At 28.1% G+C, this 13,221-nt stretch overlaps 2 protein-coding genes and 1 long non-coding RNA gene across 3 annotated transcripts; 2 read left to right on the top strand and 1 right to left on the bottom strand.

The window, feature by feature from the left end:
* Positions 1-541: 541 nt before the first annotated feature.
* Positions 542-1,867, bottom strand: LOC108826296 (uncharacterized). The gene is made up of 5 exons (XR_001945414.2): positions 1,588-1,867; positions 1,297-1,479; positions 1,124-1,183; positions 928-1,016; positions 542-836 (listed from the first exon to the last, which is right to left on the bottom strand). It is a non-coding gene; the product is annotated as an uncharacterized LOC108826296 (long non-coding RNA).
* Positions 1,868-2,394: 527 nt separating this feature from the next.
* Positions 2,395-4,249, top strand: LOC108826295 (TIR domain-containing protein-like). The gene is made up of 2 exons (XM_018599680.2): positions 2,395-3,112; positions 3,792-4,249. Exons 1-2 carry the CDS (start codon positions 2,631-2,633, stop codon positions 4,102-4,104), a joined length of 795 nt encoding a protein of 264 aa, XP_018455182.1. The 5' UTR covers positions 2,395-2,630; the 3' UTR covers positions 4,105-4,249.
* A 1,947-nt stretch (positions 4,250-6,196) lies between these two features.
* On the top strand, positions 6,197-7,388 carry LOC108825345 (putative F-box/FBD/LRR-repeat protein At5g44950). Its single transcript, XM_056995013.1, has 3 exons — positions 6,197-7,093; positions 7,187-7,333; positions 7,380-7,388. The coding sequence occupies exons 1-3, from the start codon at positions 6,197-6,199 to the stop codon at positions 7,386-7,388; spliced, it is 1,053 nt and encodes a 350-aa protein (XP_056850993.1).
* Positions 7,389-13,221: the final 5,833 nt, after the last annotated feature.

Here is a 13,221-nt window from a genome sequence, read left to right as displayed (position 1 = left end):
TGTGTAACAGGAGGTATCATGGAAATGTAGGTTACATTTTGCATGGTTACTGGTATGAAAGGAATCTCGCGAAATTAATTACCAAAGAGGTTAAGAAAATGTTAACAGAAATCTCCAAGAGAGAAGAAGAAGAACGCATCAGACTAGAACAACTAGCCGAAGCAAAACGTAACTCTTTGTGGGGGAAAACAAAGGGGCTGATTATATCGGTGGTACCTAAAGGAGTTCTTGTTTTTCTTATGACAATGCTTATTGCTCCTTACCTTTTATTGTTTTTTTTTGAAGATGCCTTACCTTTTATTGTTTATCTGCGGTATTTTATATTTTACTGGATCGTTCAATAACCAATCGAAACTGAACGGTAGCAATCGATGGATTAACAATGATCGAATTGTGATCTTGTAACGACCCAAATTTTTTACTTTTTTTTTAATAATTCAAATTTTTATTTTATTTTATAATAAAATAATTGTGTTAAGTGTATATATATCATTTAAAACATAAAATGACTCGGAACCTAAGAATGTGTATTTATTATTCAAAAGATAGTGATATGTAGCAAAGAGTACAATAAAATATTGTTTAATCATAATCGGGGTTTTGCAGCTAAAATACCACGGACGAGCCCTTGAGTGCTTTTGGCATAGACAAAAGATCAATAGTGACTAACTTGCTAAGAGCATCTCTATTAAAGGATTGGGGGGGGGGGGAGGCTCACACGTTTCCCAAAAAAATAAATAATATAATATACATTTGATGATGAACCTGAGCCTTGGGAGTTCAGTGGGATGAACTCGATTTTTAACTGTTCTGTGGGCCTCACGACAGATGTCGGTCTGCGATAGATTTGAGTATTATTATTTTATTTTATTTTTTAGAAAAAAGAAAAATCAAACGAAAAAAAAATATAAAATAATGTAAAACTACCTAGGGAATCGAGATTGGAAAGATTTGCTGATGGAAGTGCTCTAACTAATGCGTTTTCTGCTGCAACTGATGATCCTTGAAAATTAATCCTACGGTTGCCAATTGTCATGATAACTTATTAATTGTGTGTAAATATAAGAGTAGTAAAAGAATATGAAATTAACTTATTTGTTTAATAACCAAAAAGACTATACACCTGTTTTCGCCAGTCCAATTGGTTTCCCTGATGACTGATGTGTATTGCGTAAGGGCGTTCCTGAGATATTGAAAACCATAAACATGTTAGTAAGGTTTAAAAAACTATATTTTATAAATTCGGAGATCTTTTTCAATGTAACTTTTTTTTTAAAAGTATTCAAAGACCCTAACATGTTTCATTTCGCTATATTCAGGACTATCTCTGATATGGTGGAATGGATTTTGGTTCTATCCAGGCCTGATTCTAACATAGAGATAGCTAAAGAGGGAAATATCCACAACTACGTGACGGTAACTGGAAGTGAGCATGAACAACATCTAACTACCATAGCCGATACCAACTTGCAAGCCATCCTACAAAATCACCAAGATAAATTTCGTAAGAAAAAACATTAACACCCCACATGTGATCCCAAAATCACTTCAGAGGTCCAAATCTTAAAGAAATGGATGGAAGGATACTTCAAGCAATTGGAGCAGAGGTTTGCTACGACAGCTATCAGAGTAGGTTCGTGAGTGCAATCATGGATGAGGTTAAGAAAGTTTTAAAAGATATCTCCTAGAGAGAGGAAAGTTTTTTTTTTATTAGTATTATTCAGTGACAAAAAAAAAGAAGTAAAACGCAACCATTTGGCGGCAATAACCGAAGAACTGGTTACAATCTGGTGTCCATTTCCTCAGTCTGATTTTCATCCTTACAATAGTTCTTGGTCCTTATATGGTAGGTCTTGTTTCGATTGGTTCTTTTCTGTTGGGTCGTTCAATTGTTGCATAATCAACGGAGCTGTGGAAAGCGAGTGGTGAGTGGTAAACTGTAGATTTAGGATATGATTGTCTATCTTGCATTTGCTTTTACGTTTCTTATGTTATAATGACACTGTAACAAACGTAAACGCAAAGAATCTGAGAAAAAAATATTGTTGCATTTCGATATTTTTAATGGAATTCTCTTTTCAGTCAAAGAGATAAATGTTTTGATTTTTTTTAATAATTAAAGATATTTTTGATGTTTTATCTATTTTTACTAATTAATAATTATAAACTTCAAAAAATATAATTGAGTTTATTAAATTAGTATACTTTAAAAATGTCAAATAATGTTGGTCACAATTTTCTATATATATAATAAAATTCAATGTTGTATTTCTAATATATGTGATAACATGAAAACAATTTTTAAATTAAAACACACGAGTACTATTTTGTTAAATCTGTTTACAACTCGCTAATTACACTTTAGTGAAACTAAGCAAATCACTTAAAGACGTGGAGCGTAGACCCTGCCAGCAGAGATTGGTTTCATAATATACAAACATCTATGATTTTTTATTGCTAATGAGCTGGAAATTACAAAAAGGAATTATAATCGGAAAAAGTATTTGATGTATTAGCACATTACCCAAAGTCTTCGTGTTCTATATTTATTATTTTTGTTGTTCGTTTAATTCAGAAGCAGTTCCAAAAAAACACAAGAAACACCGTCTCTTTTTCTTGACCAACGCTCAATGGTGGATCCAGCACGACCACGACCACCCCAAGTATTTGTCAATTCAGGCGCAGCGGAGTTGCCCGATGATTTCATCAAACATCTCGTGTCGGGCTTGGCCGATCTAGGGATACTAAACGTTTTCATGGACAGAGACGAATGGTGGGGAAGAGACCTAGACCGGATATTCACTTGCATCGAGGAGTCAACAATCGCGCTCGTTATCTTCTCACCCTGTTATCCAGAAGCAGAGTGGTGCTTGGACGAGCTTGTTAAAATGAAGGAACGAGCAAACAACAACAAACTCTTGGTAATTCCTATCTTCTTTAACGTGAGCAAGAACGACGTGAGAAACTTCGAGGGAGAGTTTGGAGATCGATTCGTGGAGCTGAGAAAAAGATATACGAAATACAAATACGATCCTTTTAGGGTTCAAAGATGGGAAACGTCGGTGATGACTATTTCAAGAATGGAGCCCAGTTTGACGTGGGAAACACAAAGGTATACAACTAATCTATGATTAACCATCGTTTCTTTGCTGGAAAACTGACACAATGAATCATCAGTTATAATGCTTATCAGCTTTCTCATTGACTAATTGATTGCTCTTAAAATCAATCTTTTGCTCAACTATATAATGATTTATTTTTCTATTATAATTTACGAAAACATCATAATAATCAGTATATCACGCTTTATAATTTCATGTATTCAAAAAGTGATCATGCTCTTATTAATCATCAATTTTTAAATGTAAACATTTAAAAGTAATTACGTTTTATCAATTTTTTTAAATGTACACATTTAAAAGTAAAGTAAATAAATTCGCTTGTTTGCTATTTTATAATTCCATCATTCTAATATTCATTTCACTTTAATCAATATAAATTTTACCTCTACTAGTTACCTAGCAGTTTTTTTCATTTTAAAAACAAAAATATCATTAATTATTTACCTAGTCAAAATTTAACTAAAAATAAAATAGACTTTATAAAACCATTGGTCATATAACATTATCTGTCAATAAAATTTATATTGAAAACATCATCAAATTTGGAATAAAAGAATCTTCTAAAACTTGAAGTATTGAAAAAAACGGTGGGAGTATATAACAGTAAAATTTTGTTTGATAGTACATACATGTGTATACTCATCGGTTTCTCTGACTCGCCTGGTGCAGCTCGAGTATCCCTCTTGCCATGGATATCATTAGAGAGGTTAAGAAGGAGCTAGACATAGCCTCGGACCCGGGATTCTCCTTGCCCTTAGAGTTCCACAATGACTCGCATTCAAAATTAACGAATGGGGAAGTGTTTGTTTCGGCTTTTCTTGTGGCTTTTCTCTTTAGACTCTTCATAGCTAGTCTTGTTTTCACAGATATGACCATTTTAAGAACTGCAAAGTGGTTAGTAGGTTTCCCAGTTACGATTGTTGTATTATACCAGTTACATTGTGCGTTGACACAACGAAACAGACGAGCACCTGATGCTTGATTACTAGAGATCATGTGGTTATGCTGTTTTGTTGTACATCGGTGTGTGTTTTTACTACTTTGTTACAATTTCATTGGTTTGTAAGTGTTTCGTTTGTGTGATTTTAAGCATTAAGGAAATTATGAGATGAGTGCATGTTGCCCTATTGCTTGTTTGATATCCTCTTGATAAAGTGTTTATTTGGTTTATGATCGTGTTTAAAAGAACCAAAGCTGATAGGACTATACCCACTATGGTAGCTCCTGCATCCATCTTGGACCTCTTTGGGCAGCATACGCAGGGCCAGCTTTAAAAAGTTTAAGGCCCTTGGCAGTCTTTTTGTGTACGGGCCTTGTTGACAAATTTTAAATGTTTAATTAAAAATTATAGTTAACATAATTTTCTTAAAAGAAATACCCTATGAGAACAACAATTTTTTTTTACAAAAAAGAAAAACACATAAATATTAAAATATTAAAATAAATTTTGTTAAAGACAAAATGACAATTGTGTACATATTCTATAGATATGTAATATCAAATAAATATTATTTCAAAAATAGAAATTTAACGTTGAAGAAATAATTGTGGAAAAAACATTTGAAAAAACTTTGTAAAGTATTAATTTATTTTGAACAAAATTGAAATTATTATTTTTTCAAAAAATATATTTTGAATTTTTTTTAATTTGTTTTAAATTTTTTTAAAACAATACTTTTGGGTTTATTATTTTGAATTTTATATATTTAATAAATAATTAGTGAATATTATAAATGAGAATAGAATTGTTGTTGGCAACTCAAAAAAAATCTAAAAAGTCCTTGGACCAATAACAATGTACAAAAAGAATCAAAAGAACAATTATACTATATTTCTAGATATATAATTTTTTTTTGAGATCAACTTGACATATTCAGTTAGGTCTCTACAAACCAAATATATAATTCTGTGTCCATATAAACTATGTAGTACAGTTGATTTTTTTCACTGCGTGCAAGACAGTCCAACATTGGATTCAACATTCGTGGGACATGAATAATTTCTATATGATTGAAATTCTCTTACGGATATACACGCCTTCGAGATTATTGCAAAGGCATGTCATTCTCGTAGATTTGAGATCATGTTACCAATTTGGAATAAATATGTTACAAATGTAATTTATATAAATAAATATCTAAATAAATAATTGAAAATAAAAAATAAAATAATTTTATTCAAAAAAATTACTCAATTCGAAACTTTTTCTTCGATTTTATTTTCCAAACTTTTTTGATTTTTCTTAAATGTATTTTAAATTTTGATTTCTTTTTGAAAATATTTTGTTATTATTTTAAATATTAATTATATACATTTTTAAATCTTAAACCTCACCTCAAAGCTAACTCCCAGATCTAAACTATTAAGTTTGAATTAATTAACCGTAAAGATTACATATACTTTATCTTTTTAATAAAATATATTTTGATCAATTTGATATTTGTGTGTTATATTTGTGATAAAAAAATTAGGGCTATCGAAAACTATTTCTCATTGTCATTTAGTCATTTAATAAAAAAATTGGTCACCTTAATTCTTGAATGCTATTTTAGAAACAAAAACGGAAACTTATTTAGGAGATTTGAACTTCTTAAAAAGTGAAATGAGTATTAACAAAATTTACTTACCATGAATATAATAAAAATAAAATATATTATCACATAAAATAGTTAGTTTTATTAATAAATAAACATATTTTAAATATGTTTTGGAAACTATGGTAAGTTCATAAATTTATGCAATTAAAAGCTTATACAATAAAAATCTAGAACTATTTTTAATACTTATAACTTTATAAGTTTTAGTATTTAAGTATAAACAGTAAAAAATTGAAAATATGGTTTTCCTAAAAAAATAAGGAATCTAGTTATCAAAATTTTGATAAGATTAAAATTTTGGAAAAACGAAAATCTAATTTAGATGGACCAACAATCAACCTTTTAGGCTTTTGTCTCGGTCAAACATACTTGCGAGACCCGCGATAACCCTAGAATTCGTATTCCGTTTCTAAACTCTGTTTAGAAAATAAAAGCAAAGACTTCTGCTATAACCCTAGATTTTGGTTGCGTCTTCTGATGGGTTACGATAGAATCAGTGCACTGCCGGATCATTTGATAACTGAGATACTCTTATGGCTCCTGACCGGGGATTCTGTTAAGACAAGCCTTTTATCGACCCGATGGAGAAACCTATGGCTTGATGTTCCGGGGCTAGACTTTAAACTCCCTTTTACCAATACAAAGGCTAGCTTCATCGAAAGATTTTTGGAATTTAACCGTGATGCACGCCTGAGAAAGTTCAAGTTAACGTATCACAGGTGCAAGCCCAACAAGGGTCACCCCTTTGGAATCAGAGAGTGGATCGCTACAGCTATAAGTCGCGGAGCTCAGCATTTAGAAGTGGTTGAAATTTTTGATACCTCTTTGAAAAACAAATTAGAGTTCATGCCTCTAGACATTTATAAGAGCAAGACATTGGTGTCTTTAAATCTTGTACGAGTAGGGATGTCGGATCCCGACTTTGTTGTTTTTCTACCTTGTCTGAAGAACATGTATCTTGAACAAATTATGTGCAGTGGTAAGGATCCTTCATTCATGGAGAAGCTCATCTCTGGCTGTCCCGTTCTTGAAGGTCTAACAGTGTCTAGGTCTTTTGATGACAACGTACTGGTTCTTCGTGTGAGATCTAAGAGTCTTAAGAGGTTTAGTGTATGGTCTGACTGGATTGGAACCAATGGTAGGGAGTTTGCGTTGGAGATTGATGCTCCAGGACTCAAATATATGGACTTAGGAGATCACCTATCTCAAAGAATAGTGGTGAAGAATCTGAGATCTTTGTTTATGATCGACATTGATTCCATATTCAATGCTGGAAGTGACACTAATTTGAAAATGAAGAAAGATGCTATCGGTGATTTTCTCAATGGTATTTCTCGTGTAAGGCATATGATCATCTCTCAGTATACTATGGAGGTATACTCTCGATTCATTTATAACAATCAGTCTTTTAAACTTATACGAAAAATGTTCTAACCCGAATCCGTTATTTTATTGTTCTTCCCGCAGGTTTTTAATCGTTACCTGGGATCCATTCCCACATTTAATAACTTATATCGTTTAGAAGCTTCCTGCAACACGTCCTGCAACACGCACTTATTACAAGTGTTACCCGATTTTCTTGAGAGTTTCCCGAATCTAAGACACCTCACACTGGTAAGTCTCGTTCAGACTTATGATTTTGGCTTACAAATTGTGGTAGTGCACCTAAATTGTTCCTTGTTTTTTTTTTTGGCAGTGCCTAGAGTATTTTAAAAATCTAAACGTGGAAAAACGTGAATGTTCAGTTGTGCCTCGGTGCTTACTATCGACACTCGAGTGTGTTGAGATAAGAGAATTGATTACAGGAGTAGAAAGTAGGTTGAAAACGAAAATATTGAAGCACAAGAAGGAAACTTTGATGAATGCAGCGAGGTATATTCTTGAGAATTCATTAGTCCTCAAGAAGCTCATTTTGATTCTCTCTCCTGTAACCAACCAAATCTCGGATATCACCAAGGAGCTTCGTACATTCAGAAAAGGGTCTCGCAGATGCAATATCTTCAAGGGTTTATTGCACTCTGATATTCTAGAACTTATAGGCTAATTAGACATTTCCCAATACTTGTTTCCATAATGATATTGCATTTTCTCATACTCGTAATTTTTTTTGTCTATTAGTTGTTTTGATTGGAGGAAGAACTGACTTATCTAAATCTGAGAACAATCTTTCTTTTTTTGACTATGTGATCTGTTGGTCAACTATCCAAAACCCATGTTCTTTGAACTGTTGGTATATGAGTTGCCAAAACGATAATTCTTCCATGTTAATTTATTTTCTAGCTTCTTCTTCATCATGCATGTAAGCTTGATGATTTCTTTTCTTTCTGAAATTTCTAAAGATATGTCTAGCTTCTCCATTTCTTTTCTTTCTGAAATTTCTAAAGATATGTCTAGCTTCTCCACAAACATTTTATTTGTGATCATTGGTGGATAGGAGCATAATCTATACTATATAAAAGTTGAGGCTATAAGCCATTGAGAACGTCCACGTAGGATTTTAAACGACCAGTTGAAATACGACAAATCAGATTTTTAATTTTTTTTAAATGTTAATATTTCCAAATTCTTTTTCCAGTTTATTATTTTTTTTAAATGTTAATACGACAAATATGACACATCATTCTTTTAATTTATTATTTTTAAAACTGACAATATTTCCAATTTTTTAAAAACTAAATTGGTAATATATATAACTTAAACTAACAAAATAAATATTAATATTTTACAGCTTAACTAAATAAATGGTAAGTGCTAGAGAAAAATGGAAAATCAAAATAGTTAAATTAGCAAATCGTATAACGACAAATCAGCAACATAATTTATTGATTTTTAAAATGTTAATATTTCCAAAACAATATTTAAAAACGAAATTAATTTACATATGTAGCTTAAACTTAAAAATTAACATTTTACATCTTACTTACATATGATAATTATTACATTAAAAGGGAAAATAAAAAGAAAATATTAATATTAGCAAAATAAATATTTATTTTTAGGTATAACAAATACTTTTAGATTTTTTTGTGTGTTTGTTAATGTAATTATTTTAAGTTAAATTACCATTTTTGTTATAAAATTTAATTTGTTATTTTAAAAGTATCATCCTTTTAATTTATTATTTTAAAAATGATAATATTTCCAATTTTTTTTTAAAAAAATTGATAATATATATAACTTAAACTAACAAAATAAATATTAACATTTTACAACTTAATTAAATAAATGGTAAGTGTTAGAGAAAAATGGAAAATCAAAATAGTTAAATTAACAAATCGTTTAACGACAAATCAGCAACATAATTAATTGATTTTTAAAATGTAAATATTTCCAAAAAAATTAAAAAACGAAATTAATTTACATATGTAGCTTAAACTTAAAATTAACATTTTACATCTTACTTACCTACGCTAATTATTACAGTAAAAAGGAAATATTATTTTTAGGTATAAATACTTTTAGATATTTTTTGTTTGTTAATGTAATTATTTCAAGATACCATTTTTGTTATAAAATTTAATTTGTTATTTTATAAGTATCATTTATACAAGAAAATGGAAAACTAGATTATTAAAAATGGAAAACTAAATTTAAAGTCATGAATAACAAAAATTTAAACATCTAAAAGAGAAAATCACTTAAATACAAAAGAAGAAACTTTCTAATATATGAAGTATTTGGTGACTATAAATAATTGTCTAAAACTTGAAATTTTTTTAAAATTTAACTTGAAGAGAGGGATATTGAAAAGAAAACGAGAGATTTACACAATGGTTGCTTCTTTTTTATTTTTGATGACCTTAGAATTTTTTTTAATGATAATAAAATTCTTGCTAGAGTGGTTTACTTTTGGGAAGCATGCAACAAAATGGTGGTTTGCTTATGGTCTCGAGTTATTTTTTACTGATCAAAAGGTCTAAAGAATTTTATTTATAAATTATCAATCCAAAATTTTATAAGAAGTGTATACTTTTTTACACAATTTTTTACAGAGAGCAACAATCCACGCTTTCAATAGTATGAAGGAGATTTAGGGAGTGTATTCAACCGAGAGTTTCAGGTGATTTGTATTAAAATGACAAATCCACTGTTATTCAAACATGCATTTTGAAAACTCATTTAAAATCCACTGTTATTGAACTTGACATTTCGTAAAGTACTCTGAAATCCACTGTTATTGAAAATATTTTAAGTTGTGGGATTTTAAAGTTTTGAGGTGATTTTAGGGTGTTTGGGTGGAGTTTCTTGGTTAAAAAAAAAATAAAACTCAAATCCCATTGTTATAGGTGATATTCTAGAGTAGTTTAACAAAATTCACCTAAATCTCTGCAACTTATTAAAATCATCTAAAACTTCATTAAAAATCAAATCACATCAAATGTTAAATTGAATACATCCTCCTTAAAGTTTGGTGTAATCTACTAGATAAAGAACTTCTTGGTCATCAACAACAAAACAAGTTATAAGGTGACTTCTCACAAATTCTTAATTCAAATCATATTTTTAATTCCTTATTTCTAAAATTGTCAATATTACAAGAAAATCATTTAATACAAATAAAATATAATTTGATATCAAATAAGGTAAACTTACAAAAAAAATTACTATATATAAGTTAACATAATATATAATAGTATTTTTGAAAAGTAAAAAATAAATAACAAAATAATGATTAATTTAAAATAAAAGATTTTCAAACAATTATAACTATATAAATTTGAATTTAGACTCATAATTTTCAAAGTTTCGGTTAAAGACTACACCATTGAAAAAAATTCATAAATAACATATACTATATATAACTGGATTATATAAACCATCGATAATTTCCATGCATTATTGCCAGACTACCAATCAAAATATGATAAATAGTTATTTTCGTTTATTAATTTAAAAATTTCAATATTACAAAAATCATTTATTTCAAAATAAAATATAAATCAATATCAAATAAGATGAATTTACAAAAATATAAATACTATATATTAGTTAACATAGTATAATAGTTTTTCAAAAATGAATAAATAAATAACAAAAAGAATAATTAATTTAAAAATGCAAGACATTCAAACAATTACAACTATATAAATCTAAATTTAAAATCATGATTTTCAAAGTTTAGGTTATATACTATTTTAAATATTCATGAATAAAATGTACAATATATAATTTGATATTATAAATCATTGAGAATGTCTACATATTATTTTAAAGCACTAAACAATACCAAGTCGTTTTTTAAATTTTCTATTTCTAAAAAGTTAATATTACAAAAATTGTTTATTTCAAAATAAAATATAAATCATTTTAAATTTTTAAAAATAATGTATTATTTAACTTAATATAAAAATGTTCAAAACATTAACATAAAAATAACAAACAAAATTAATAATTAATTTTAAAATGCAATACTTTCGAACAATTATACCTATATAAAACTAAAAACATGATTTTTAAAGTATAGGTTATATGCTACTGAAAATATTCAAAAAATATATTATATATAATTTGATGCACAAAATATTTGAGAATGTACACATATTATTTTAAAGCACCAAAATATGCAAAATTACCTTTTAGTTATCATCTTACAAAATTTCAATACTTTCAAAAATGTTTCTTTCAACATAAAAAGGAAATAAATATTAGATTTAGTAAAAGGAAAAATAATTAAAATAATTTTGATATATAAACACAACATTTAGAAGATCAACATGAAATAACAAAACAAATCGCAAAGATTACAAGAATTTGAAATTATAAAAAAAATAAGAATCTAAAGCACTTTTAATTACATACTGAAAAACATATGATTTAAAAATTGAAGCTATTTTCTAAAAAAAGAAGTCAATATTAAATTTAGTAAAAATGAAAATAATGAAATAATAGAAATCAAATCTTAGGATATATATAATTTACAGTGTTCACATATAATTTAAAAAAATCTTGGCAATAATATACCAAATCAGCATTTTTATTTTATATTTAAATATTAAATGTCAGAAAATTTATCTCAAAGTAAAATAAAAATAAAATAAGGATACTTTTTAAAATAAAAAATGAAATTAAACAAAAAAAAACTTATGTAAAGTCATATATTGCTAAACATGTAATTTATCTACGTGGTTTCAAACTGACTTTTATCAATCAAATGAATTAACATATATATTTACTTATCTAATTTTTATATAAAATATTTTCAAGAATCATAATCAAAATATTCATTAAACTAATCAAAAAAACATTTTTATGGAACAACCTAACTATAATAATACCAGATATACATTTAAAAATAATTAAAAATTAATATTTCAATTACATATGCACAAAAATATATAATAATTCTAATTTCATTGTAAAAATTTGGTAAATACAACGTTAAGTTAGATATAGTGCATATGCATTAATTTTCTGTCCTTCAAGTAGAAAGATAGATAAAAATATAATAAAAAGTCGTTATTATAGTGTAATATTAATTAGTAAGAATACAACAGTTAATATAATTTTTTAAAAATATAATTACAAAATTTTAAACACATTTACATACACAAAATAAAATATTTTTGGGTCAACAAAAAGATATCTAAATATTAGTTATTAAAGAGTATAATTGAAAATATGAAAAATAATAAAGCACACATTGAATAAAGTTTCATATAAAATGCATATAAACCAATACTTTGTTATCTTAATATTAGTATACAATGATACTAATTATTAATATAGACTCGCGCGTAGCGCGAATTGAAAATCTAGTGATTCTTAATGATTGGCCTTATTGCAATATTTTCATCATCTTGGTTTTCTTCCTTGGACCCACGAATTCTTTAAGATTTTGGTTGGTTCCTTGACTCTTGTGAATTGGTTTATTAAATGCTCCCAGTGAACTGTGATTCTATGTCTTCAAACCTCCTTTCTTGCATCTTAATGCGTTTAACAACTCTTGTAAACCTGGCTATTGTAGCTCCTTCGTTTGATCAATTGCACCAATGTAAGGATCACTTTTGACACCTAACATATCATCTTCATATGATTTCATCTCATTGTTTAATTCAGTAATTCTTCTGTGAATTTTTTATTGTTTCTTTCTTTGATTGCTTTGGAGTCAAGAATGTTCTCCTTGGCCTAATCATGTATGACTTCTACATAAATCATTATACAGACAATCACCTCGGACCTGGTTTGATAAGTTTAGCACATATCTTTTTGAGTTTGGATTCATGTGTAGTGTTAAAGTTTATGGTTTAGAGTTCAGTTTGAATTCGGGCCTAATTCTATCTTGATGATTATCAGTATGCAGTACCAATTGCCCAATTTGATCTAACTTAAAATAAATAAAACGTGAAATTCATAAATATATTTCAAAGTCAACTTATTGATATTAATCTTGATATGTACAAGCTACCACATACTTTGACACAATCAAAGACACGTCACGTCTAATATAAAAGCCTTTTTCAAAGACTTGGTTGGCTTTTCAATTATTTAACTTTTCAGTCAGA

Source organism: Raphanus sativus, chromosome 9, assembly GCF_000801105.2.
Source record: "Raphanus sativus cultivar WK10039 chromosome 9, ASM80110v3, whole genome shotgun sequence".
Lineage (NCBI taxonomy): Eukaryota > Viridiplantae > Streptophyta > Magnoliopsida > Brassicales > Brassicaceae > Raphanus > Raphanus sativus.
The sequence above is the reverse complement of the archived record's forward strand: the minus strand, read 5'-3'. Positions and strand labels throughout refer to the sequence as shown.

Excerpts from the sequence above, each read along its gene's own strand:
- LOC108826295 (XM_018599680.2), top strand. The coding sequence starts at position 2,631 with ATGGTGGATCCAGCACGACCACGACCACCCCAAGTATTTGTCAATTCA. Across the intron at positions 3,113-3,791 it reads TTGACGTGGGAAACACAAAG|CTCGAGTATCCCTCTTGCCA; the intron begins GTATACAACTAA and ends CGCCTGGTGCAG.
- LOC108825345 (XM_056995013.1), top strand. The coding sequence starts at position 6,197 with ATGGGTTACGATAGAATCAGTGCACTGCCGGATCATTTGATAACTGAG. Across the intron at positions 7,094-7,186 it reads TCTCTCAGTATACTATGGAG|GTTTTTAATCGTTACCTGGG; the intron begins GTATACTCTCGA and ends TTCTTCCCGCAG.